Consider the following 26,475-nt stretch of genomic DNA (forward strand, 5'->3'; position numbering starts at 1 on the left):
AAAAGTAGTGCACTACATAGGGAATAGGGTGCCAGTTGGGAAGAAGCTATGTCTGGGCCTACGACACAAAGGCCCATAAATCTGATCTCGGAAAAAGGGCATGGGCCTCTTGGGTGCATGGTGACTTCACTGGGAGAGCTCACAGACTGGGTAGGGTTACAGCCATATTTGCGTCAGGAGAGAGGGGGTCAGGGTAGGCCTGGGTTACTGTCACAGCTAGAACGGCACCAGCAAGGGTTTTACAGTTCGTGGTTTTACATGTTTGAGAAACATACCCAGAACAGCAATTCACTTCTGCATCCTCGTTGTGTAGTATGTATTGTGATGCAGGTCTGTAGATATTGTACACATGAACTGGTCTCATTCCAAACATTATCAGCAAAGTTATATTCCATTTTGTAGCGACTCGAGCAATACCTCTCTGTCCATTCTACAGGTCTCAAAATAAAAGGAAACACTTGAGTAAATGAGGGACACAAAGTATATTGAACGCATGGGGTGCATCCACACAGGAAGTTGCAGACACTTGTAGAATCTATGCCAAGTCACATTGAAGCTGTTCTGGCAGCCCGTGGTGACCCAAAGCCTTAAGACACTTTTTTCCATCTACGTAACATTGCAAAAATCAGACACTTTCTGTCCAAAAATGATGCAGAAAAATTCATTCATGCTTTTGTTACTTCTAAGTTAGACTACTGCTCTACTTTCCAGCTACCCGGATAAAGCACTAAATAAACTTCAATTAGTGCTAAATACGGCTGCTAGAATCCTGACTAGAACCCCAAAAATTGATCATATTACTCCAGTGCTAGCCTCCCTACACTGGCTTCCTGTCAAGGCAAGGGCTGATTTCAAGGTTTTACTGCTAACCTACAAAGCATTACATGGGCTTGCTCCCACCTATCTCTCTGATTTGGTCCAGCCGTACATACCTACACGTACGCTACGGTCACAAGACGCAGGACTCCTATTTGTCCCTAGAATGCCTAAGCAAACAGCTGGAGGCAGGGCTTTCTCCTATAGAGCTCAATTTTTATGGAATGGTCTGCCTACCCATGTGAGAGACGCAAACTCAGTCTCAACCTTTAAGTCTTTACTGAAGACTCATCTCTTCAGTGGGTCATATGATTGAGTGTCGTCTGGCCCAGGAGTGTGAAGGTGAACGGAAAGGCTCTGGAGCAACGAACCGCGCTTGCTGTCTCTGCCTGGCCAGTTCCCCGCTCTCCACTGGGATTCTCTGCCTCTAACCCTATTACAGGGGCTGAGTCACTGGCTTACTGGTGCTCCTTTATGCCGTCCCTAGGAGGGGTGCGTCACTTGAGTGGGTTGAGTCACTGATGTGATCTTCCTGTCTGGGTTGGCGCCCCCGCTTGAGTTGTGCCGTGGCGGAGATCTTTGTGGGCTATACTCGGCCTTGTCTCAGGATGGTAAGTTGGTGGTTGAAGATATCCCTCTAGTGGTGTGGGGGCTGTGCTTTGGCAAAGTGGGTGGGGTTACATCCTTCCTGTTTGGCCCTGTCCGGGGGTATCATTGGATGGGGCCACAGTGTCTCCTGACCCCTCCTGTCTCAGCCTCCAGTATTTATGCTGCAGTAGTTTGTGTCGGGGGGCTAGGGTCAGTTTGTTATATCTGGAGTACTTCTCCTGTCTTATCCGGTGTCCTGTGTGAATTTAAGTATGCTCTCTCTAATTCTCTCTCTCGGAGGACCTGAGCCCTAGGACCATGCCTCAGGACTACCTGGCATGATGACTCCTTGCTGTCCCCAGTCCGCCTGGCCGTGCTGCTGCTCCAGTTTCAACTGTTCTGTCTGCGGCTATGGAATTCTGACCTGTTCCCCGGACGTGCTACCTATCCCAGACCTGTTATTTGACCATGCTGGTCATTTATGAACATTTGAACATCTTGGCCATGTTCTGTTATAATCTCTCCCCGGCACAGCCAGAAGAGGACTGGCCACCCCTCATAGCCTGGTTCCTCTCTAGGTTTCTTCCTAGGTTTTGGCCTTTCTAGGGAGTTTTTCCTAGCCAACGTGCTTCAACACCTGCATTGCTTGCTGTTTGGGGTTTTAGGCTGAGTTTCTGTACAGCACTTTGATGTACGAAGGGCTATATAAATACATTTGATTTGTTTGCGTTTCCATTATTTTGCCAGTTACCTGTAGCAGCAGGCTACAGGGAGAATGGAATAGCTGGATAGCTTTTTATTGCCCTCGAGTCGCACAAAAAAGGGAAAATAAAATTGCGGGTAAAGTTCAGAATGATACAATTTCATGTGTGCAACATCTAAAAGACCTGCATCACTATAGTGAGAGCTTTGTTGTTTCTAAAAAGGATGTATTTGAGTCTTTTTGCAGCCTTTGTTCATGTTTTTTTCAGCGCCACCATACTGAGGAAGTGCTTTGCTGTTTGGGGTAAATTTCTCAAAAACGTGAAATCACAACAAAAAAAGTGTCTGCGGGGATGGTAGGGGACGCCATGTGCGACTGACGTGTTTTCCGTTTGCTCCCGTGGTATTCTTAAAGTTTATGTGAATTCTGCAGCAGAACCGTATTTATTTTCAAATATTAATTTGGTGATCCCTTTCCGTAAAAAACAAGACTACTTTGCTTCCGAATGTCAGCATGTCGACCAAACATAAGGCCAAAAGCATGACTGAGAAAACCCGGCCTACAAGACCCGCTCTCATCACCGCCCTCTCCTGAGTCTGAGGGACCGGGGACGCACACTTTACCCGGGGGCGTGGCTTGGCCTGGCGGCGCTGAAATGAACATTCTCGAGGCCATCAAACTACTACGCTCTGAGATAGTTGAAATGAAAACACAGGTGGTTGCTACGATTGAGGCCTGAATACAGGAGGTTTCTGATACTTTAAAAGCAGATTTAACCATCCTGCGGAACGAGACTGTGCCAGCAATCACAATACTGAAAACAACAACTGCGTCACACACTACAACGATTGCGGCACCGGAGGCCTCCGCTACTAATGTCTCCGATTTAACTACATCCCTGGAGGCTGAAGTTAAACAACTAGCTGCGGATTTGAAAAAGGTGAAGGAGAGCTGCATGAGTCTAGAGGGATTCTCTCGCCGCAATAATCTGAGACTTGTATCGGTCCCAGAGTCCGCCGAAATGCATCGCGCCACGGATTTCGTTTCGGGGCTGCTGAAGGATGTTCTTGCCTTAGATGAAAAGCCCCTGATTGATCGAGCCCACCGGTCGCTGCGCCCAAAGCCCCGGGATGGGGAGAGGCCCCGTGACATAATTCTTCGAGTGCACTTTTTTCATGAGAAGATGGAGATCCTCCGACGAGCCCGCAATACCACTCTGAGCTTTCAAGGACAGAGCTTTTCCATCTACCAGGTCTACTCCCCCACTGTTTCCAGGCAGCGCGCAGCTTTCGGACAGGCCAAACGAGTACTCCGGGACCATCCAAGTGTGAAGTATGGACTGCGATTCCCGGCCCGTTTATGGATATCTCACGAGGGTAAAGACTACACATTTGAATCTCCGGATGAGGCTATGGCTCACATTCAACGTCACATCAAGAAGTCTTGAATATGCTCACAGTTCAGCAACGGTTGCTTGCGTACTGTGGATAGTAAGTAACCCACTTGTGGTACAATTATGCTTAGACATAACAGGCTAGTCTTGTATAGTTGGTGAAACTATTCAGGCTTATTTGAGGTGATCTAATGTTTTGATCGTCTAGTGTGCGTGCCTTATCTCGCTCACCTATTTAGTTTGTTTACACATTGTCTCGGTGACTCAAAATATTTTTGGTTATTTGTTTACTGCATCCGTTTGCATTGACCCAGTTAACAGTAAATGTCTCCCGAGGCTACATGGTTTTTGGGGTCTCACTTTAATTTTAAAAGTTTTGAGCGTCATTTATGCCCAGCAAACGTTCAACGTTGCGCACACGTAGTTTTTTGGTATTGGTTGTAAGCTGTCTCAGCTTCAACTAGACTACTATTATAATTACTATTATTTTTGATTGTCTTACTACGATTTCCTTACTTCAAATTAGATTTTTGGCTGAGAGCCTTTATACATTTGATTTATTTTCCCTCTCAATGCCTGTTATAAGACTGGGAATACAATTATATACATCTACAAGTGGTGCTTTTGTCATTCCGTTTGCACAAGGGATTCGCCTTTTTTTTTATTTGAAAAAATACATGCAAATCTTTCTTTTTGCTGCTTGATCCACTAACAAAACGCGACTTTAAAGAGCGGGACTGTGGGTTTAGGTTTAAGACCGCACTCTCACAGACATACTGTGCGAAGAGAACATGTTCTATTTAGGCTTGTACCTCGTTTGGGGAGGTATTGTCTGGGATAGGGGGAGGGGGTGGGGGGGGCAGGTTGAATTGTTCAGTTCTAATGTTGTCATTCTGTCTTTTTAGTTTTTTTATCCGTTTCTTTTCTGTACTTTTCCCAAACATTTACCACCGTACATTATTACTCTGAGAAGTTATTCTGGGGGTTTTGGGCGCTCATTGATTTTCCATTCTATGCTCTAATGACAGGGTTGAATAACGGGAATGCCCAGAGGGGCCGAAATAATACGATCGAGTACATTTCTTGGAATACCAAAGGGGTTAACAACCCGGTGAAGCGTAAGAGGGTGTTGACACACTTAAAGGGTTTGAATGCAAATATTGCATTTCTACAAGAGACTCACTTGAGGACTGGTGAGCATTTTAGGATGCGTAAGGACTGGGTTGGTCAAGTGTTCCACTCAAACTTTCATAGTAAATCAAGAGGTGCTGCTATTCTGGTTGATAAAGCTACTCCCTTTGTAGCTTCTGAGGTTATTGCTGATCCTAAGGGACGATACGTCATAGTAACCGGTGAACGGTTTTCTACCCCTCTTGTTTTGGCTAGTGTTTATGCTCCCAATTGGGATGACACAAGTTTCATTTCTTCCTTTCTGTCTACTATTCCCAATTTAGATTCTCATTTGTTGATTTTAGGGGGGATTTCAACTGTAAAATGTCCCCAATTCTTGACAAGTCCTCACAAACAAATACAGGCCCATCTAAATGTGCCCTACTTATTCAATCCTTTCTTCAGAAATATGCTATGTTTGAGGCCTGGCGTTTCCTACATCCTACAGATGTAGGAAAGACAATATTCCTTTTATTCTCATGTTCATCAAACATACTCCCGGATTGATTACTTCTTTTTGGACAAAAAACTTCTGCCTAACCTTCGGCAGTGTACTTACGAGAGTATTGTTATCTCTGACCATTCACCATTAGTGCTTGAACTAGAGTTTCCCCAGCGACCTCCTATGTGTTATCAATGGCGTCTCAACCCCATGTCAATTTCAACTCTTCTGAAATCACCTTATTCCTAGAAACTAATTCAACACCAGGTATGTCCTGCTCTACCATATGGGAGTCTCTCAAAGCATACCTACGTGGCCAAATGATTTCTTATACAGCCAACCAAAACAGAGTTCGCTCCCAGCGACTTCGGGACCTGAGCGAGTCCATAGCCACACTGGATGAGAAGTATGCTACGGATCCTTCCTCTGATCTGCATAAAGAGCGCCAACAACGCCAATCTGAATTTTATGAGCTTTCTACCAGGCAAGCTGAACAGTTACTCTTGCGAGCTCGATACAAAGTCTATGAACAAGGCGACAAGGCCAGTAAACTCCTTGAGCATCAGATCCGTAAATCTGAGGCCTCACGTTTAATCCCACAAATAAGGACCCCGTCTGGTGCCACCACAGTTATACATAAAGAGATCAATGATCAATTTAAACAATTTTACTCTGCGCTATACACCTCTGAATCCCCTCAAGACCCCTTGCTGATTGACTCCAAAATTGACTCCAAAATCCAAGCTAAGCTTTTAGCCATCCGTATGGAAGGCTTGCTGCACCAAGTAATACACTCTGACCATAATGGCTTTGTGAGAAATAGGCATTTATTTTTCAATATTAGGCGCCTTATGAATATACTGTACTCCCCAGCGTCGGAGGACCCGGAGGTGGTGGTCTCACTTGATGCCGAAAAAGCGTTTGACCGCGTTGAGTGGGATTACCTAACAGCTGCCCTTTATAGATTTGGCTTTGGCCCCAAATTCATTGTGTGGATAAAGATTCTTTATTTTTCCCCCATGGCTTCGGTACGGACTAATAACTTGTCCTCTGACTATTTTCCCTTGCACCGCGGATCCAGACAGGGTTGCCCACTCTCCCCCTTATTGTTTGCTTTGGCAATCGAGCCTCTCGCCATTGCACTACGCTCTAATGATGCCATTCAAGGCATAATCAGGGCGGGCTGGGAGCAGAAAGTCTCGCTATATGCTGACGACCTCCTTTTGTTTATCTCCAACCCCGATACCTCATTGCCACGTGCCCTATCTGTTCTTAAAAAGTTTGGATCAATCTCAGGGTACAAGCTGAATCTAGGCAAGAGTGAGCTTTTTCCGGTAAACAAGGCTGCTTTAAAGTGCTCTTTTACAAGTTCTCAGTTTAGGATTGTCCGGGATCAATTCACTTACTTGGGAGTAAAAGTGACAAGGAAATATTCAAATTTGTTTCAGGAAAACTTTGTTGCTCTAGCAGACAGATTGAAACAATCTTTTACTTTTTGGAATTCGCTACCCCTTTCTCTTATCGGAAGGATTAATGTCATTAAAATGATTGTGTTGCCCAAATTTGTATATATATTTCAAGGTTTACCCATTTTTATTCCAAAATCTTTTTTTATTTCACTGGATCAAACATTCATGCATTTTATTTGGGATGGCAAGGTACCACGGATTGGTAGAAAACATTTACATAAGCCTAGGTCATTGGGGGGTTTAGCTCTACGAAATTTTCAGACATACTACTGGGCTGCAAATTTCAGAGCCGTTCTGTACTGGCTGCAGACTGATCCTACTGGCCCTAGACCACTCTGGGTCCAGATGGAGTCTGAATCGTGTAAACCTGCAGCACTTTCCTCTGTGCTGTGCTCGTCTCTCCCAGTGTCCCTAGGCAAAAGGTGTGTCAACCCAATTGTAAAGCGGTCTCTTAAAATTTGGAATCAGTTCCGTTTAGCCTTTAGCCTCCGAGGCTTTTCTCTATCAGGCCCAATCAATCAGAACATTTTATTTCCTCCATCTTTGAATGATGGGGCTTTTGGCATTTGGCACTCACTAGGCCTCTCCTCGCTAGCCCAATTATTCTTTGATGATACATTTGCCTCTTTTTCTCAGCTGCAGGAAAAGTTCAATCTCCCCCAATCCCACTTTTTCCGCTATCTCCAGACTAGAAACTTTGTCAGGGCTAACACACCTGGATTTCCCAATAGGCCTGCGAATACAGCAATAGAGAGCATCTTGGAGCTGAACAAGCTTCCTAGGGGTGCAATTTCAGATGTATATGCAATCATTCATGACTTACAGAACCCTTCTTTGGTGCCTTTAAAGACTTGATGGGAAAAGGATTTGGGGGAGAAACTTGGGGAAGATGCCTGGGAATCTGTGCTGCACAGGGTGCTCTCGTCCTCTTTTAGCACTAGACACAGCCTCATTCAATTCAAGGTGGTTCACCGTATCCACTGGTCGGGGGCCAAACTTGGAAGAATATTCTCTGATTTTGATCCTACCTGTGTCAGATGCAACAGTGTGGCTGGTTCCACTTTACATATGTTTTGGGGCTGTCATAAACTGTCAGGTTTCTGGGAATTAATATTTAAATGTTTCTCTGATATATATGACACTGTTATAGATCCGTCTCCCCTTACAGCCCTTTTTGGAGTACTGCCCATGGGTACCCCCCTATCAAGAATCCAGTGTGACACTGTTGCTTATACAACTCTTTTAGCTAGACGGCTAATACTACAGAACTGGAAGATGGCAGCTCCCCCATCTTATAAATATTGGGTGAGGGATGTGTTGTGCTCTCTGAAACTAGAAAAAATCAAATTCAATTCACGTGGGAACACCAAACTGTTTAATGAGGCTTGGGCTCCATTCCGGTCTTACTTTAAACAGTCCATCCTCTGATGGCATTCCAATTAATACTAAAATAAGTCTGTGACTTAAGGGTTGGAGGAGCCTCTCTCTGTGTTTATGCTGGGGGGGGGCATTAAGGTCCATGTGCTTATTGATTGTGATCCGCAGATGCCTTGTTCATCTTGCTCGGGCAGAGACTGAAGTGTGAGCTTGTTTTTCCCAGTTATTTTTACACTTTGTTCACGCCTACATGAATAATCATTTTATTTTTTTATTTTAAAGCATTGTAAAAAAAAAAAAACTGTCCAGTGGATGGTCGGTCTGTGGCCATGACTCTCTGTGAGTGGTTGCATTTCTCCACCCTTATCCCTTGACTGTTTACAGGAACAATGGTGAGGTGTTTGCTCTGTCCCTGTACTATAGATTGCCCTTTAACCTCTGTAGCCTTCTGCCTGGTATGTTTAACTTGTCTAAAGTATGGTATCTTTAAAGCTATTTTTTATTTGTATTTTTATTTGTATTTTTTTCTAGTTGAGTATATTATTTATATTGCTTTGTCTTGTCTATGTGTGTGTGTGTGTAAAACTTAATAAACAGAGTTTAATTTTTTAATTTTTTTAAAAAAATTTAAGTGTCTGCACCCTTCTACAACATCCCATTTACATTAAAAAAGAAAGATGTGGTTGTAAAAAACAAAATGTTTACTTTAATTAAAACATAACCTCACTTTCAATGGCAACTAATCTAGAAAACAGTAACCTAGATGCCAGACCAGGTACAGTATCATACGAGAGGCCTATAAAGTGAGAAGACTGTTGCTGAATGCAGAGCCCTATGTCATCACAGCTGTACGGGGGTGTGAGGGAATATACCTAACCAATAAGGGCAGAGGGGGTGTGGTATATGGCCAATATACCATGGCTAAAGGCTGTTCTTAGGCACAACGCATCTTGGCAACACCCAAAATCCAAGGAATTTGATACAGTTATAGACTTCCAAAACTTTTTGGGTAATGGGGTTGCTCCCTATGCACCTGCCAATGTTAATCTATTTCACAATATTAGTAATCAGACAGGAAACCGTGCTTATGTTTTTCCTATAGATAACCACCTGAATGACAATGAACTTGACTCCAGCCCTGAGGACATGACAAGGGAAAATACATATTTTAAAAGGAAAATCACATTGTTACTTCAGGTCGACCGATTAATTAGGGCCGATTTCAAGTTTTCATAACAATTGGAAATTGGTATTTTTGGATGCTGATTTTGCAGATTATTATAAAACACCTTTACACCTTACACCACCTTTACACCTTTATTTAACTAGGCAAGTCAGTTAAGAACACATTCTTATTTTCAATGACGGCCTAGGAACCGTGGGTTAACTGCCTTGTTTCAGGGGCAGAACGACAGATTTTTACTTTGTCAGCTTGGGGATTCAATCTTGCAACCTTACGGTTAACTAGTCCAACGCTCTAACCACCTGCCTCACGAGGAGCCCGTCTGTTACGCGAATGCAGTAAGAAGCCAAGGTAAGTTGCAAGCTAGCATTAAACTCATCTTATAAAAAACAATCAACCATAATCACTAGTTATAACTACACATGGTTGATGATATTACTAGTTTATCTAGCGTGTCCTGCGTTGCATATAATCGATTCGCGAAAAAGGACTATCGTTGCTCCAACGTGTACCTAACCATAAACATCAATGTCTTTCTTAAAATCAATACACAGAAGTATATATTTTAAACTTGCATATTTAGCTAAAAGAAATCCAGGTTAGCAGGCAATATTAACCAGGTGAAATTGTGTCACTTCTCTTGCGTCAGGGTATATGCAACAGTTTGGGCCGCCTGGCTCTTTGCGAACTAATTTGCCAGAATTTTACGTAATTATGACATAACATTGAAGGTTGTACAATGTAACAGGAATATTTAGACTAATGGATGCCACCCCTTAGATAAAATACGGAACGGTTCCATATTTCACTGAAAGAATAAATGTTTTGTTTTCGAGATGATAGTTTCCGGATTCGACCATATTAATGACCTTAGTAACACAGAAATACGAGCCTATGTTATAATTAAGTCTATGATTTGATAGAGCAGTCTAACTGAGCGATGGTAGGCACCAGCAGGCTCGTAAGCATTCATTCAAACAGCACTTTCGTGTGTTAAGTGTTCATGCAGTATTGTTGTAATTGTCATTTTTACAAATATATATATATATTTTTTAAATTGTTCGATTAATTGGTATCGTTTTTTTTGTTCCTCCAATAATCGGTATCAGCGTTGAAAAAAAAAAAACATAAAATCGGTCGACCTCTAATTGTTACCACCTAAAATAAATCCTTCTCATGAGAAATATGTTGCCGCCTAGTTGAGAAAGATGTACATAATCTCCTGGCTAAGAAAAACAATAATATAAGGTATTCCACAATATGTCCAAAGCAGATAAAGAATCTCTTATGGAACTGAAATATTACTCCAGTATGATTATAAAACCTGCCGACAAAGGAGGTGCAATAGTGATACTAAATACAGCAGGCTATGAAAACGAAATACTGAGACAACTTCGTGACGATGAATTTGACAAAAGACTCCCATAGGACCCTACTAATCAATTCAAGTCTCTGATCCATGATAAACTGTCAACATTTTTGAATGAAGGGGAAATTACAAAGACCGAATATGAGGTTATGAAAGTTGACTGCCCAACCACAGCGGTCATATACGCTCTACCCAAAATTCACAAGCGCATGACACTACCTATAACAGGCAGGCCCATTGTGAGTAGTAATGGATCTCTGACAGAGAATATCTCTACCTTTGTAGACCATTTTGTGAAACCCTGGGTGATCTCCCTCCCCATGTCTATTAGAGACTATGATTTAAAAAATAAATGAAAAAATCTGTGGACCATATACCTGAAAATTCTATTCTGTGTACTCGATGTTACCAGTCTATATACTAACATCCCCCATCAGGGCGGCCTAGAAGCACCTCATGTTCTACCTCAATGAATGGCCCTCTAATGCTATTCCCAGCACTAATTGTATTGTGGACTTGGCTGAACTGGTACTAACCTCCAACTATTTTCTCTTCAGAGGAGACTTTTTCCTCCAGACTAAAAGGGGCAGCGATGAGGAGCACTAATGCTCCTAATCATGCTAACCTATATCTAGGAATGTTTAAAAAACAGGTGGTGCTGAATCCAGACCTTAACCCCTTTCTCTCCAATATTCTCCTAATTCTGAGATATTTGAATAAATATTTTGATATTTGAATCTATCCAGGAAGATCTTTTGGAATTCCATGCTTACCTTAACTCTATGAATGAACACCTTCACGTCACCATTAATTACGACCTATCACAAATCAGTTTTCTTGGTGTGATGGTTATTAACGACAAAACCTCCCTCTCTGCAGATCTCTATTGGAAACCCACGGGCATAAATACCCTCCTTAGAGGTAACAGCTTTCATCCACTTCCACTTATTAAAAGTCTCCCTATAAGTCAATGCAGTCGTATCAGAAGAATATGCAGCTCTGATGCTTCTTATCAGAAACAGACCAAGGACCTCACTCAAAGATTTTAGGAAACAGGGTACAAAGACAATTGGGTAAAACATGCCAAGGATTGTTTTGAAGGTCTAAAGCCTTCAACCAAAAGTCAAAGTCCAATCATGCTTTACCCAAAACTCACCATTGGAGAAGGCATTTAAGGCCATTATCAGGAAGCACTGATACATTATTGATACTGACCCACAATTGAAACCCATGTTTAAATATCCCTCACGTATGGTTTTTAAAAGACGTACGTGAGCGATAGTGGTTAAATCTGATTACCTCGACAATTTATTGTTCAAATGAGAGGCTGCCTGGATCTTTAATATAAAGAACCTTGCTGCCTTCGTGGACTTTGATCTGAAGCCATTCTTGTGATTATTGTGGTTTTCCTATTCATTGTAAATGTTTGTAGGCTTATGTAGCCAAATTGTATCCATGACTGTACGCTATCCATTCATGTTTTTTGTATGCTATTTTAATATATGAGAATTAACCAATATCAGGCCACACCCAGCCATGTTTACAGACACCAGTGTGTCTTTGGACACTATATAAACGCGTCACCCCGCAGTGTTTGTCATTATACCCTGATGAAGACAGCTTGTCTGTCGAAACGTTGGACATTACATTTTTGCATCTGACCTCCTAGGAGTGTGCGGCTCTCATTTAAGTGTTCTACTCCCCTAGTCAGCACCTGCACCAGCGTTTATATAGATCATTGAATGTTAATATATTTTTATTTGATAGCCAAGCCAGTTAAGACAACCTATCTGGGAACAGTGGGGCGGGTGTTCTACTCCCCTAGTCAGCACCTGCACCAGCGTTTATATAGATCATTGAATGTTAATATATATATTTTTATTTGATAGGTTGTCTTAACTGGCTTGGCTATCTGGGAACAGTGGGGTGGCAGGGTAGCCTAGTGGTTAGAGCGTTGGACTAGTAACCGGAAGGTTGCAAGTTCAAATCCCTGAGCTGACAAGGTACAAATCTGTCGTTCTACCCCTGAACAGGCAGTTAACCCGCTGTTCCTAGGCCGTCATTGAAAATAAGAATTTGTTCTTAACTGCCTTGCCTAGTTAAATAAATGTAAATTAAATAAAAAAACTGCCTTTCAGTTACTGACGCAAGCCTCGAACCACTAGGCTACCTGCCGCCCCATTGAACGTTAATATTGTGAAACTATGATATTATTTTTTTTTTTACCTCCTGTTTCAGGAAGTGATGAGATGAGTACTGCCCCTATATATATTAGGTATATAGGACCTTCCACCCCCACCTGGGATATGGATGCCAATTGAAGACCTAAGGGTCGAAACGTTGTTGTAAATAAATATCACCTGGGAACATGAGCAGCAGTGTGCAGCGTTTTCTTTTCCATTTTCCCTACATTGGCCATATGCCATACATAATTAGAACAGTAAACAAGTAGTTTTGCATCATACCGGTGGCGCAGTGCCTTCGGAAAGTATTCAGACCTCTTGACTTTTTGTTACGTTATAGCCTTATTTTGCCTCAGTCAACAACACCCCATAATGACATAGCAAAAAATTCTAAAAACCTGTGTTTGCTAATTTATTACAAATAGAAAACTGAAATGTCACATTTACATAAGCATTCAGACACTTTACTCAGTACTTTCCTGAAGCACCTTTGACAGAAAGAACAGCAGTCTTTGGTATGATGCTTCAAACTTGGCACACCTGTATTTGGGGAGTTTCTTCCATTCTTCTCTGCAGAACCTCTCAAGCTCTGTCAGGTCAGATGGGGAGCTGCATAGCTATTTTCAGGTCTTTCCAGACATGTTATATCGGGTTCAAGTCAAGGCCACTCAAGGACATTCAGAGACTTGTCCCGAAGCCACTCCTGCATTGTCTTGGTTGTGTGCTAAGGGTCATTGTCCTGTTGGAAGGTAAACCTTCACCCCAGTCGGAGGTCCTGAGTGCTCTGGAGCAGGTTTTCATCAAGGATCTCTCTGTACTTTGCTCCGTTCAGCTTTCCCTCGATCCTGACTGGTCTCCCAGTCCCTGCCACTGGAAAACATCACCACAACATGATGCATGAGGAGTGGCTTCCGTCTGGCCACTCCACCATAAAGTTTGGTCGGCCAGCTCTAGGAAGAGTCTTGGTGGTTCCAAACTTCTTCCATTGAAGAATGACGGAGGCCACTGTGTTCTTGGGGACCTTCAATGCTGCAGAATTTCTCTCTCCATGGAAGATTTCATGCAATGTTATTTTCAGAAATACATCACAAATGTTGATAGAATGAACAGTGTAAGTTGGCACATACACTGTGGCTCCTCAGCTAATAATTCACCAGTACACAAACAGGTCATACTGGGTTCTCACAGACGGCTCAAAACAAAATACATGAAACCATTGAGATTTACTGAAAAGTTTAAGTACAGGCTCCATTACATTTAGCATAACCAGAATAAGAGATGGAAATCACAAAGATTCCTAGGAGAGGAACTATTTAAACGAGTCGATGTGGTTTGTTGCCAAATAATCCATGTCAGTTACACCATCTTCCGCTATGGCCTCTTGGTAACAAGAAAAGAGCCATGTGATCTAGAAAGAGAAGTAACAATCCTTGTGTTGCTTACCAAGACAGACTCATGGTGCTTTCGTTATGTCTTTGTTATGTAGAAGATCCAGAGAAGCTACCAGCCTGGTGAACTGGCTGAACTGAGTCTGGGACTCTTGTCCCTGTCACACACATACACACACCTCTTATCTACTCTACACGGTACAAAGGCCTTCTCCAAACATGGATTTCAAAATACAGAAGTAATCTGTCAGTTCCCACAGATAATAGCCTAGTTTTTGCTGCACATCAGTGCCTGCCTGCTCAGTCAGAAAGAGAGAGAGGATAGCTAGGCATGTACAGAGCATTCAGAAAGTATTCAGACCCCTTCCCTTTTTCCACATTTTGTTACATTACAGCCTTATTCTAAAATGGATTAAATAAACAATTTTCCTCATCAATCTACCCATAACACCACATAATGACCAAGCAAAAACAAGTTATACATTTTACCAAATGTGCGTGTGTATATAAAACAGAAATATCACATTTACATACATATTTAGACCTTTTACTCAGTACTTTGTTGAAGCACCTTTTGCAGAAATTACAGCCTCGAGTCTGAATACTTACGTAAATAAGGTATTTCTGTGTAGTTCTTTTTGAAATACATTTGCAACAATTTCTAAAAATCTGTTTTCGCTTTGCATTGTGTGTAGATTGATGAGGGAAATTGTTTATTTAATCAATTTGATAATAAGGCAGTAACGTAACAAAATGTGGGAAAAGGGAAGGGGTCTGAATACTTTATGAATGCACTGTACATTTCTGTTTTTCATCTTGGCATTCATTAGGGGAAGAACAAGGAATCTCAACATCAATATCAGTGGGTTATCACACGCCTGAATAAATCTTCATGCAGTGAATATTATTTGCTTTTTCCTTCTTCAAAGATGACTTATTTTCAATGGAAGGATGTCAATTAAACTTTTTTTGTTTGTTGTTGAAAACATTATTGAGCAACGACATTTTCGGTCCACAGTAACAATGATCCTTAAAACCGTGCTTCCTACCTGACACAGCCTTTTCTAAGGGGGCAACAAGCACTCTACATTTTATCAGGGTGACATGAGGGTCTTTGTGGGCTGTGGCAGATGATAGGGTATTGTTGTCAGTCACAGGGAAGGAGGGAGGGATGGAAGAGGGAAGAAAAGGGAGGGGCAGCAGGGACATGTGCCTCGTGAAAGAGGCCAGCTGTGGCCCTGCTTGCAGGGGTTGAGATCTGGGTCAAAGATCAAATAGCCCAGAAGTCCCCTCTACATCACCACGCCTTCTGTCCACCCTTTGTTCAAGAAGGTGCTTAGAGGTCAGCCCAGGACAATGAAAAGGAAAAGTTGAATAATAAAATCTAGTGAGACATCCTTGTGGTACAGTCCATGGAGTGAGAGACTGATGCCAAAAGGAGCTAGAAGAGGATAAGAATCATCCATCACTAGTTAAAGCAGAAGTCTCTCTCTCAGTCTATAACCAAGCTTTACAGAGCATGGGGGAAAAATCATTATCACTCTCACTTCCTGCTCATCTAACACAGCAGATTGTGCAGATAGTTTCACCTTCAGATGTGTCCTACTACAGTTTGTCTCAGCCCCACTATGAGCATCGCTCTCACACTTGAAACAGATCAGTTCACCCACCCTTCATTCGGTCTGTAAAAGCCAAGGCTACATCTCACAGGGCTCGGACTACAGTATTCTTCACTTGAGAAGGCTTTACACAGCAGTGAGTATAAACCCAAGCAACCGGCTGCACTTCCCAGTTCTCATCGTTTCCATGTCAACACTGAGACTGCTTATAAAAGCAGGGTGAGAGCCATAGGAGGGACAGAAGGAGAGAGTGGTGGGAGAAAAGGGAGAAAGAGAGAGAGTGGAGCGACAGCAGTGGGGACTAAATGCACGCTAATCTTGTTTCGGCTAATGAACACTTCAGGGACAGAGTGTGGCTGGCTGTTCTTATTAAGATGACTGTGCCATGCCTTCACAACCACAGTTAATATTATACTCACTGTTGTTGGGTGTCATGCAATTCTATTGCTAGATGGACAATTAACATTACATAACCAATGGCTTTGCCAATGGTCTACAACAGGGATGGGCAACTTTGAAGCGGGTGGGGGCCACAAAAAATCTGAACTCATCATGAAGGGCCGCAGTGGCCCACCTTAAGAGCAAAACATTTTAGCCCCCCCAGACAGCGGTGAGATTTACATTTAAGAGTTCTACACATTTTTCCATGGAGCATAGATATATGTTGTAGTTTTAAAGCAAGTTTGCTACATTTCTACACATTTTGCCATGTGGATAAGAGAAGATTTAGCCGTTTTTAATATGATATCTGAGTGAGCGTAACTAACAAAATCATGGGGACCCCAGGTCGGTAACTCGACCACGATTATTACAAGGTTAGATAGCTGGCTAGACTAACTTCCCAATCTAAACAATTACATTTACATTTAAGTCATTTAGCAGACGCTCTTATCCAGAGCGACTTACAAATTGGTGCTTTCACCAATGTTACCAGAGATGTGCTAATTAAGTTACTGTCAATGACTGACATAACAGAAACATGAATGATGTTGACACTTGGCAGTTATTGAGTGATTGATTGTTTGACATGATCCCCTCACCTGTTCTGCTCCTCCAGCTTGGCCAGCAGCTCCAGTTCATCTGGGCTGAGCTTTGCGGGCGATGCCGAAGTGGGGGACGAGGAGGAGAGGGAGGTGGAGGACGAGGTGGCTGTGGTGGTCTGCAGGGACGAGGGCACCGTTGCCACCTGGCTAGACGGCGTGGCCACCTGGCTAGCCATCTGACTGACCGTGTGTGACACCGAGTTCTTCACCCATGAGAGTGTAGAACTCAGCTTGCCTGCAACCTTTTCAGTCGCCACCTGTGGAGGAGATAAGGACTCATGTGAGCTGTAGGAGGACTGGAGGAGGCCTTTACAACTTAACTTTCTTCCTTGTCTGTTTCATGGATTTTGGGCTTTTTGGCAATGCTTTAGTTATGGACACTGGATAGCCAGAGAACAAAAAGGACTATTGAAAACCACACTGATGTGTGACTGTGTTAGTGTGTAGTTTCATCACGCTCTCCGTAGCCGATGTGAGTAAGACCCAAAGACGTTAACATTCACAACGCCAGAGGACCAGACGGATTACTAGGATGCTTACTCAGAGTATGCGCTATACAGCTGGCAAGTGTCTTCACTGACATTTTCAACCTCTCCCTGACCCAGTTTGTAATACCGGTTTCAAGCAAACCACCATAGTCCCTGTGCCCAAGAACACCAAGGTAACCGGTCTAATTGACTACCGCCCCATAGCACTCACATCTGTTGCCATGAAATGCTTTCAAAGGCTGGTCATGGCTCATCAACACCATCATGCCAGAAACCCTGGACCCACTCCATTTCACCCCAACAGATCATGCAATCTCTATTGCACTCCACACTGCCCTTTACCACCTGGACAAAATGAACACCTATATGAGAATGCTGTTCATTGACTACAGCTCAGAGTTCAAACCCATAGTGCCCTCCAAGCCCATCACTAAGCTAAGGACCCTGGGACTGAACACCTCCATCTGCATCTGGATCCTGGACTCCATGTCGGGCAGCCCTCAGGTGGTGAGGCAGGGTTTCCGTTAGGAAAATGTGGCGGCGGACATTTGACCTGCAAATTTTTTATTTACATTTGAATAATTTGCCAGACCCACATGCATTGGGTGTGCAACCTCATTAGGGCATCCACCCACGATTCTCAGAATGACAGAAATAACATTTAGAATATGGTAATTCATTTCAACACAACATTCAAGTCGAGGATGCAACGATGTGCAGTCTTTCTTACCGAATTCTGAAGTGCACTTTGAAGCTGTTAGAATAACTGCCCACATTTACTTTTTCTCGGCCAACAAGACAAGTTACAAACAGCAAAATCACTAGCCTATGTAAATCTACTATTATAGAAACGTTTAGGCTACCTACTCTATTGGTCAGCTTGTCGAGAAAGAAAAAGGCTATTCCAAAACAGACTCTGGGACGATAGATCCCAAATTCATACAACCAGTAGGCCTAGGATACATTAAAAAAAACCTGTTAAAACCTGTTAAAAAGCAATTAATGATGCAACAGATCAGAACATTTAGCTTTAAATGTTAAAGCTATTATTTATTCACATTATTAGCACAGGAATGACCACAAGGCAGTAGGCTGCGTGTGAATGTTCATTCCATAATGCAATTAAGCGGGAAAACAGTTGTCAAAAGGGCAATACACATGCAAGTAGTTTCATGTGATGAAAATATTCTTTAGAAATTTAGAAAGAGATGAGATCTAATAGGCTACTTTGAAGCAATTTAAGGTTTGAAGGTTTGATGCTGCTTATTCAAAACAACTGGGAACTCGGAAACCTCCGACTTCAGTGTGTTCAAGACAACTGGGGGGAAAAAACAGTCATCCAACTCGGAATTTCAAAAACTTGCAACCACGGGCGTCTTTCTAGAGCGGTGATTCCCAACCAGGGGTACTAGGACCCCTGCGGGTACTTGGACTATACACAGGGGGTACTTGAGAAGACTTATGAGACCATAGGCCTACTGGTAAAAGGCACAAAGGGGGGCACTCCGGGCAGAGCAAAATTCAGTTGGTGGTACAGTAAACAAAAGAGGTTGTGAACCGCTGTTCTTGAGCTACGACTTTCCGACCTGAAGATCACTGAAGTCCTGATTTGAGCTCGTATTTGTTCTAAGTTCCCAGTTGTGTTGAAAGCACCACAAGATGCTGCAGCAGTAGCTGATTTTCCACTCAAAGGCTCTATATGCTGTACGTGTGACAAACGAATATACTGTACACGCGCCAATTTAATTCCACTAAATTGGTGGAAGAGTGGGGTAACATCTCACAGCAAGAACTGGAAAATCTGGTGCAGTCCATGAGGAAGAGATGCACTGCAGTACTTAATGCAGCTGATGGCCACAACAGATACTGACTGTTACTTTTGATTTTGACCCCCCTCTTGTTCAGGGACACATTATTCAATTTCTGTTAGTCACGTCTGTGGCACCTGTTCAGTTTATGTCTCAATTATTGAATCTTATGTTCATACACATGTTAAGTTTGCTGAAAATAAACACAGTTGACAGTGAGAGGACATTTCAATTTTTGCTGATATATATCATTTATTATTTCTCAGGATTTTGGAAATTCTCCCGGGACCACATTTTCATATCAGTCGTCCCTACATGGGTTTGCAACCCCTAGTATGGTAACCATCTCGGAGACCATCAAAGCCCTTTCTAATTCTCTACTTTCGCATATTTTTTTTTATATTAACAAAAACTAATATTAGATAAGTGAACAAATAACAATTACATTCTTATCTCATTAATTGAATAAACAAATGTATGCAAAACCCAATGCCCATGTGTGAAAAGGTAGTTGCTCACTTACACCCAACAATTTTAGGGCTTTCAAGCATTTACTGCTCGTTTTATGTCCTGCCGCAACATTTCAATTGGGATTAGGTCTGGACTTTGACGAGGCCATTCCAAAACTTCAAATGGGTTGCTTTTTAGCCATTTTCAGTTAGAGTAGATTGTGTTTTTGATCATCGTCTTGCTGCATGACCCAGCTGTACTTCAGCTCACAGATAGATGGCCTGACATACTCCTGTAGAATTATCTTATACAAAGCATATTTCATGGTTCCTTCTATTAAGACAGGTCATCCAGGTCCTGAGGCAACAAAGCATTCCCAAAACATCACAGAACCACCACCATACTTGACCGTTGGTATGAGGTTCTTACTGTAGAATACAGTGTTTGGTTTTCGCCAGGAATAAAAATGGGACCCATGTAATCTTTGTGTGTGTTAATTGTAAATCCAGGTTCCCTTTAACTAATACCAGGTTTGGTTGAAGGTCTGATAACATTCAGTATCAAAAATATGCAAAAATAGAGGAAGTTAGAAAGGGGCAAAATACCTTACAGGCCATCAGACTGTTGTACAGTCACCACTAGCAAGCATATGCCCAGTACCCTGCCCTGAACTTTAGTCACTGTTACTAGCCAGCTACCACCCGGTACTCTACCCTGCTGCCCTGGGGGTGCAACTCAACATTAGGAAGGCGTTCCGAATGAATGAATGAAACCAGTCAAAAGTTTGGACACACCTACAAAACATTTTTTTTAAACAATTATTTACATTGTACAATAATAGTGAAAAATAAAAACTATGAAATAACACATATGGAATCATGTAGTAACCAAAAACATGTTCATTAAAAATATATTTATATTTGAGATTCCTGAAAGTAGCCACCATTTGCCTTGATGACAGCTTTGCACACTCTTGGCATTCACTCAACCCAGCTTCACCTGTAATGCTTTTACAACAGTCTTAGAGGAGTTCCCACATTAGCTAGGCACTTGAAACTGCTTTCCCTTCACTCTGCGGTCCAACTCATCTCAGATGGTTTGAGGTCGGGGGATTATGGAGGCCATCATCTGATGCAGCACTCCATCATTCTCCTTCGTGGTCAAATAGCCATTTGGGGCGGCAGGTAGCCTAGTGGTTAGAGCGTTGGGCCAGTAACCGAAAGGTTGCTGAATTGAATCCCCGAGCTGACAAGGTAAAAATCTGTTGTTCTTCCCATGAACAACCCACTGATCCCCAGTAAGCCGTGAATCTTTTCTTAACTGACTTGCCTAGTTAAATACATTTTACATTTAAAATGACACAGACTGGAGGTATTTTGGGTCACTGACCTGTTGAAAAACAAATGATATTCCCACTAAGCGCAAACCATCTACAAGTCTTTGCTAGGTAAAGCCCCACATTATCTCAGCTCACTGGTCACCATAGCAGCACTCGCCCGTAGCACGTGCTCCAGCAGGTATATCTCACTGGTCAAACCCAAAGCCAATTCCTCATTTGGCCGCCTTTCCTTCCAGTTCTCTGCTGCCAATGACTGGAACGAACTGCAAAAATCACTGAAGCTGGAGACTCATATCTCCCTCACTAGCTTTGCTTTAAGCACCAGCTGTCAGAGCAGCTCACAGATCACTGCACCTGTACATAGCCCATCTGTAAATAGCCCATCCAACTACCTCATCCCCATACTGTACTTATTTATCTTGCTCCTTTGCACCCCAGTATCTCTACGTTCACATTCATCTTCTGCACATTCCAGTGTTTAATTGCTATATTGTAATTACTTCGCCACCATGGCCTATTTATTGCCTTACCTCCCTTATCTTACCTCATTTGCACACACTGTATATATTAAAAAATAACTCTGTTGTTGTATGTGTCAAACTGCTTTGCTTTATCGCAGTTGTAAATGAGAACTTGTTCTCAACTAGCCTACCATGTTAAATAAAAGGTTAAATAAATAAAATATATATTTTTTAAACAGGTGGGATAGCGTATCGCTGTGGTGGCCATGCTGGTTAAGTGTGCCTTGAATTCTAAATAAATCCCAGACTACGTCACCAGCAAACCACTACCACACCTCCATGCTTCATGGTGGGAACCACACATGCAGAGATCATCAGTTCACCTACTCTGTGACTCAAAGACACAGCGGTTGGAACCAAAAATATCAAATTTGGACTCAGACTAAAGGAAGATTTCCAACAATATTATGGCCATTGCTCGTGTTTCTTACCCCAAGAATGTCTCTTTTTCTTATTTATTTTATTTAACTAGGCAAGTCAGTTAAGAATAAATTCTTATTTACAATGACGGCCTACCCCGGCCAAACACAGACGACGCTAGGCCAATGGCACTCCCAATCACGGCCGGTTGCGATACAGCCAGGAACCGAACTAGGGTCTGTAATGACGCCTCTATCACTGAGAAGCAGTGCCTTAGACCGTTGCACCACTCGGGAGCCCTTATTGGTGTCCTTTAGTAGTGGGTGGTTTATTTGCAGCAATTCGACCATGAAGACCTGATTCACAGTCTCCTCTGAACAGTTGATTTCGAGACGTGTCTGTTACTTGAACTCTGAAGCATTTATTTGGCTTCAATTTCTGAGGCTGGTAACTCTAATGAATGTATCCTCTGCAGCAGAGGTAACTCTGGGTCTTCCTTTCCAGTGGTGGTCCTCATGAGAGCCAGTTTCATCATAGTGCTTGATGGTTTTTGCGACTGTACTTGAAGAAACATTCAAAGTTCTTGACATTTTCTGGATTGACTGACCTTAATGTCTTAATGTAATGGAGTGTTGCTTCTCTTTGCTTATTTGAGCTGTTCTTGCCATAATATGGACTTAGTCTTTTACCAATTTGTGCTATCTTCTGTATACCACCCCTATCTTGTCACAACACAATTGATTGGCTCAAATGCATTAAAGGAAAGCAATTCCAGAAATGAACTTTTAAGAAGGCACACCTGTTAATTGATATGCATTCCAGGTGACTACCTCATGAAGCTGGATGAGAGAATGCCAAGAGTGTGCAAAGGTGTCATCAAGGCAAACAGTGACAACTTTGAAGAATCTCAAATGTATTTTGATTTGTTTTTTTTGGTTACTACATGATTCCATGTGTTATTTCAGTTTTGATGTCCTCAATACTGTTATACAATGTAGAAAATAGTAAAAAATAAAAACCCTTGACTGGTACTGTATGTACAGTGGGGCAAAAAAGTATTTAGCCAGCCACCAATTGTGCAAGTTCTCCCACTTAAAAAGATGAGAGGCCTGTAATTTTCATCATAGGTACACTTCAACTATGACAGACAAAATGAGAAAAATCCAGAAAATCACATTGTAGGATTTTTAATGAATTTATTTGCAAATTATGGTGGAAAATAAGTATTTGGTCAATAACAAAAGTTTCACAATACTTTGTTATATACCCTTTGTTGGCAATGACAGAGGTCAAACATTTTCTGTAAGTCTTCACAAGGTTTTCACACACGGTTGCTGGTATTTTGGCCCATTCCTCCCATGCAGATCTCCTCTAGAGCAGTGATGTTTTGGGGCTGTTGCTGCGCAACACGGACTTTCAACTCCCTCCAAAGATTTTCTATGGGGTTGAGATCTGGAGACTGGCTAGGCCACTCCAGGACCTTGAAATGCTTCTTACGAAGCCACTCCTTCGTTGCCCGGGCGGTGTGTTTGGGATCATTGTCATGCTGAAAGACCCAGCCACGTTTCATCTTTAAATTCATAAAAAATCCTACAATGTGATTTTCTGGATTTTTCCCCTTCACTGTCTGTCATAGTTGAAGTGTACCTATGATGAAAATTACAGGCCTCTCATCTTTTTAAGTGGGAGAACTTGCACAATTGGTGGGTGGCTGACTAAATACATACATACAGTGGGGCAAAAAAGTATGTATGTATGTATCTATATATACACATACACACACATATATATATATATATACACATACGCACATATATTGTGTGTATGCATATATGTACAGTTGAAGTCCGAAGTTTACACCTTAGCAAAATACATTTAAACTCAGTTTATCACAATTCCTGACATTTAACCCCAGTAAAAATTGTTTAATGTTTTTTTTTTACCTTTATTTATTAACTAGGCAAGTCAGTTAAGAAAATATTCTGATTTTCAATGACGGCCTAGGAACAGTGGGTTAACTGCCTTGTTCAGGGGCAGAACGACAGATTTGTACCTTGTCAGCTCGGGGATTTAAACTTTCGGTTACTTGTCCAATGCTCTAACCACTAGGCTACATTGCCGCCCCGCTCTTAGGTCAGTTAGGATCACCACTTTATTTTAAGAATGTGAAATGTCTGAATAATAGTAGAGAGAATGATTTATTTCAGCTTTTATTTATTTCATCACATTCCCAGTGGGTCTGAAGTTTACATACACAATTAGCATTTGGTAGCATTGCCTTTAAATTGTTTAACTTGGGTCAAATATTTTGGGTAGCCTTCCACAAGTTTCCCACAATAAGTTGGGTGAATGTTTGCCCATTCCTCCTGACAGAGCTGGAGTAACTGAGTCAGGTTTCTAGGCCTCCTTGCTCGCACACACTTTTGCAGTTCTGCCCCCAAATGTTCGGGTGTACCGATCCTGTGTAGGCGTTGTTACACGTGGTTTGCCACTGCGAGGACGATCAGCTCCCTGTAGTGCAGTCTTAGGAATCTCACAGTACGGCCATTGCAATGTATTGACCTGGCCACATCTGCAGTCCTCATGCCTCCTTAAATAACTGTGAAGTTATTTGGATTTTTACGAATTATCTTTGAATGACAGGGTCCTGAAAAAGGAACGTTTCTTTTTTTGCTGAGCTTAAGTTAATCGTAATCTAGCTAGTTAGTTAAACAGCCCAAAATGATCTAAAACTAATGTTATGCAAGGTAGTCAATTCTTCATGGGTAGCTAGCTAACAATTATTTGTGGCTAGCTAGCTAGCCCTATTGACTTACCCTTTCACTGAACCTTGCTTCTTCTAGCCAGGACAATGGCAAGAGAGATCAAACAAGATATAGACAAAGCAAACATTTTACTTAATAACTATCAGCTAGCTATATGTGAACTGTAATAATGTAGCTAACCAAATACTATAACTGGCAAAATGACTTAAAACCAATATTTTCTAAGGTAGATGTCAATTCTTTGTGGGTAGCTGGCTAACAATTATTCTTGGCTATCTGGCTAGTTAGCTAACAGTAGTAGCTAGCCCTATTGACTTACAACATACAAAACAACTACAGTGGGTATTATAGGCAGGTAACAATGCCAAAATTACCGCAGCATGTATTTATTAATGTATCAAGATAAAATACTGTAGTCAGGCAACATATCATCTCGCAGTCGGAGAGTATTTTCTGTCGCTTCAACTCAAATAACGGACACCTTCGATTTCAAGAAACGTTCTTTACGTGGTTGTGTCATATTTCTTTGCATACTTTGTTGAAGCTTACGTCGATGCACGCTTCAAAATATGTGCTAACGGAGTACACATTGAAGAAGTGCTCTCGATTTCGCAAACTTTGATTTGGACTCATACGCCGACCCTCCCATGCTCCAATTTGCGTGCTCGGAGCACGGTAGTGCGCTTTTTAACACCCTCTATGTAGCCTTCGGCTTGACAACGACAGAAGTTGGCTATCACACACTATACAGTATTGAACCAGACTAGCCGAGTCGGTCCATGTCATTTCAGTAAGCCATGACACCCACCATCTCAGAATGTTTTGAAATAGTTTCTGTAGTTAGAAACAGGTGATATTGGCATTCCTGAAACATTTCAACATTTGTTTAAATGTTATTTGATCTTGGAGAACTACACTCAAATTGGCCAATTTAATTTAGGTCTATAGGATTCAACATCTGATTTGCACTCTTCCTACCAATGAGTAAGTCATGAAGGAATACCAAAAAAAAAAATCAAAAGCCACCCACGGATCCCTCCACAAACCATACCAACTGTAAAGTATCAGTTCCCTATGCTTGACAAGTAGTATGAAGCTGTAGATTTGCTTCTCCATACTACGTAATGTATTCCCTGTGAATCTGAAGACGTTTGGTCTGTTTCAGGAATGCTAATCGTATCTGTTACTAACTACAGAAACGACTTCAGAACAATCTGAGATGGTGGGTGTCAAAATCCTCTTTTTTGGGCTTTTTGGCTGTGGAATGACCCAGTTATAAAAATAAAAGACACTATTAAAATCTTCTCAGATACTCCTACCTGTCAAGAGTGTTACTATTCCAAAGGTTTTTACAATCAATGCAGAAATCCAGTCAGTATCAACAAAAAGGAAAACAGGTTCGAGAAAACGCCCAACAGTAGATAAGAACTTCAGGCAGAAAAGACAAGATCAGTAACACTCCAGGGAATTGAGACAAGCTTCTCCTAAGTTTGCCTCCAGTTTTCTGAACAATAGTCTCAAAGCAGATTTGCTGTGTGTCTTAAGGTACTTTGCAGAGTCATATGCTGATCACACTCAAGGCAGGCAGGGTCAAAGTGCTGTTCTTCCTCGAGATACTCAAAATGTATGCACGCATGAACACACAGACAGACAGAGAGACACAGAGACGCAGACACAGAGAGTGAGATGCAGAAAGAGAGACAGGCAGACAGACACACACACACACACACACACACAGAAAGAGACAGACAGACACACAGAAAGAGACAGACAGACACACACACAGAAAGAGAGAGAGACAGACTCTTTCTGTGTGTGTGTGTCACACACACACACACACACAGAAAGAGACACACACACACACACAGAAAGAGACACACACACACACACACACACACACAGAGAAAGAGACACACACACACAGAAAGAGACACACACACACACACACACAGAAAGAGACACACACACAGAAAGAGACACACACACACAGAAAGAGACACA

The 26,475-nt window shown here is 42.1% G+C and overlaps 1 protein-coding gene across 9 annotated transcripts in view; it reads right to left on the reverse strand.

The window, feature by feature from the left end:
- Positions 1 to 26,475, reverse strand: part of LOC115145182 (ecotropic viral integration site 5 protein homolog) — a 106,825-nt gene that overhangs the window by 53,425 nt on the left and 26,925 nt on the right. For 7 of the 9 annotated variants that reach the window (XM_029686518.2, XM_029686521.2, XM_029686520.2 and 4 more), the window contains exon 2: positions 16,741 to 17,000. In XM_029686518.2, the coding sequence (XP_029542378.1) occupies positions 16,741 to 16,919 (179 nt within the window). In that variant the 5' untranslated portion in view covers positions 16,920 to 17,000. Of the gene's footprint in view, positions 1 to 14,136; positions 14,238 to 16,740; positions 17,001 to 25,793; positions 26,169 to 26,475 lie in introns of those variants that run through there. The other 2 variants (XM_029686517.2, XM_029686519.2) reach the window with 2 other exon arrangements.

The sequence above is a fragment of the Oncorhynchus nerka genome, linkage group LG17 (assembly GCF_034236695.1).
Source record: "Oncorhynchus nerka isolate Pitt River linkage group LG17, Oner_Uvic_2.0, whole genome shotgun sequence".
Lineage (NCBI taxonomy): Eukaryota > Metazoa > Chordata > Actinopteri > Salmoniformes > Salmonidae > Oncorhynchus > Oncorhynchus nerka.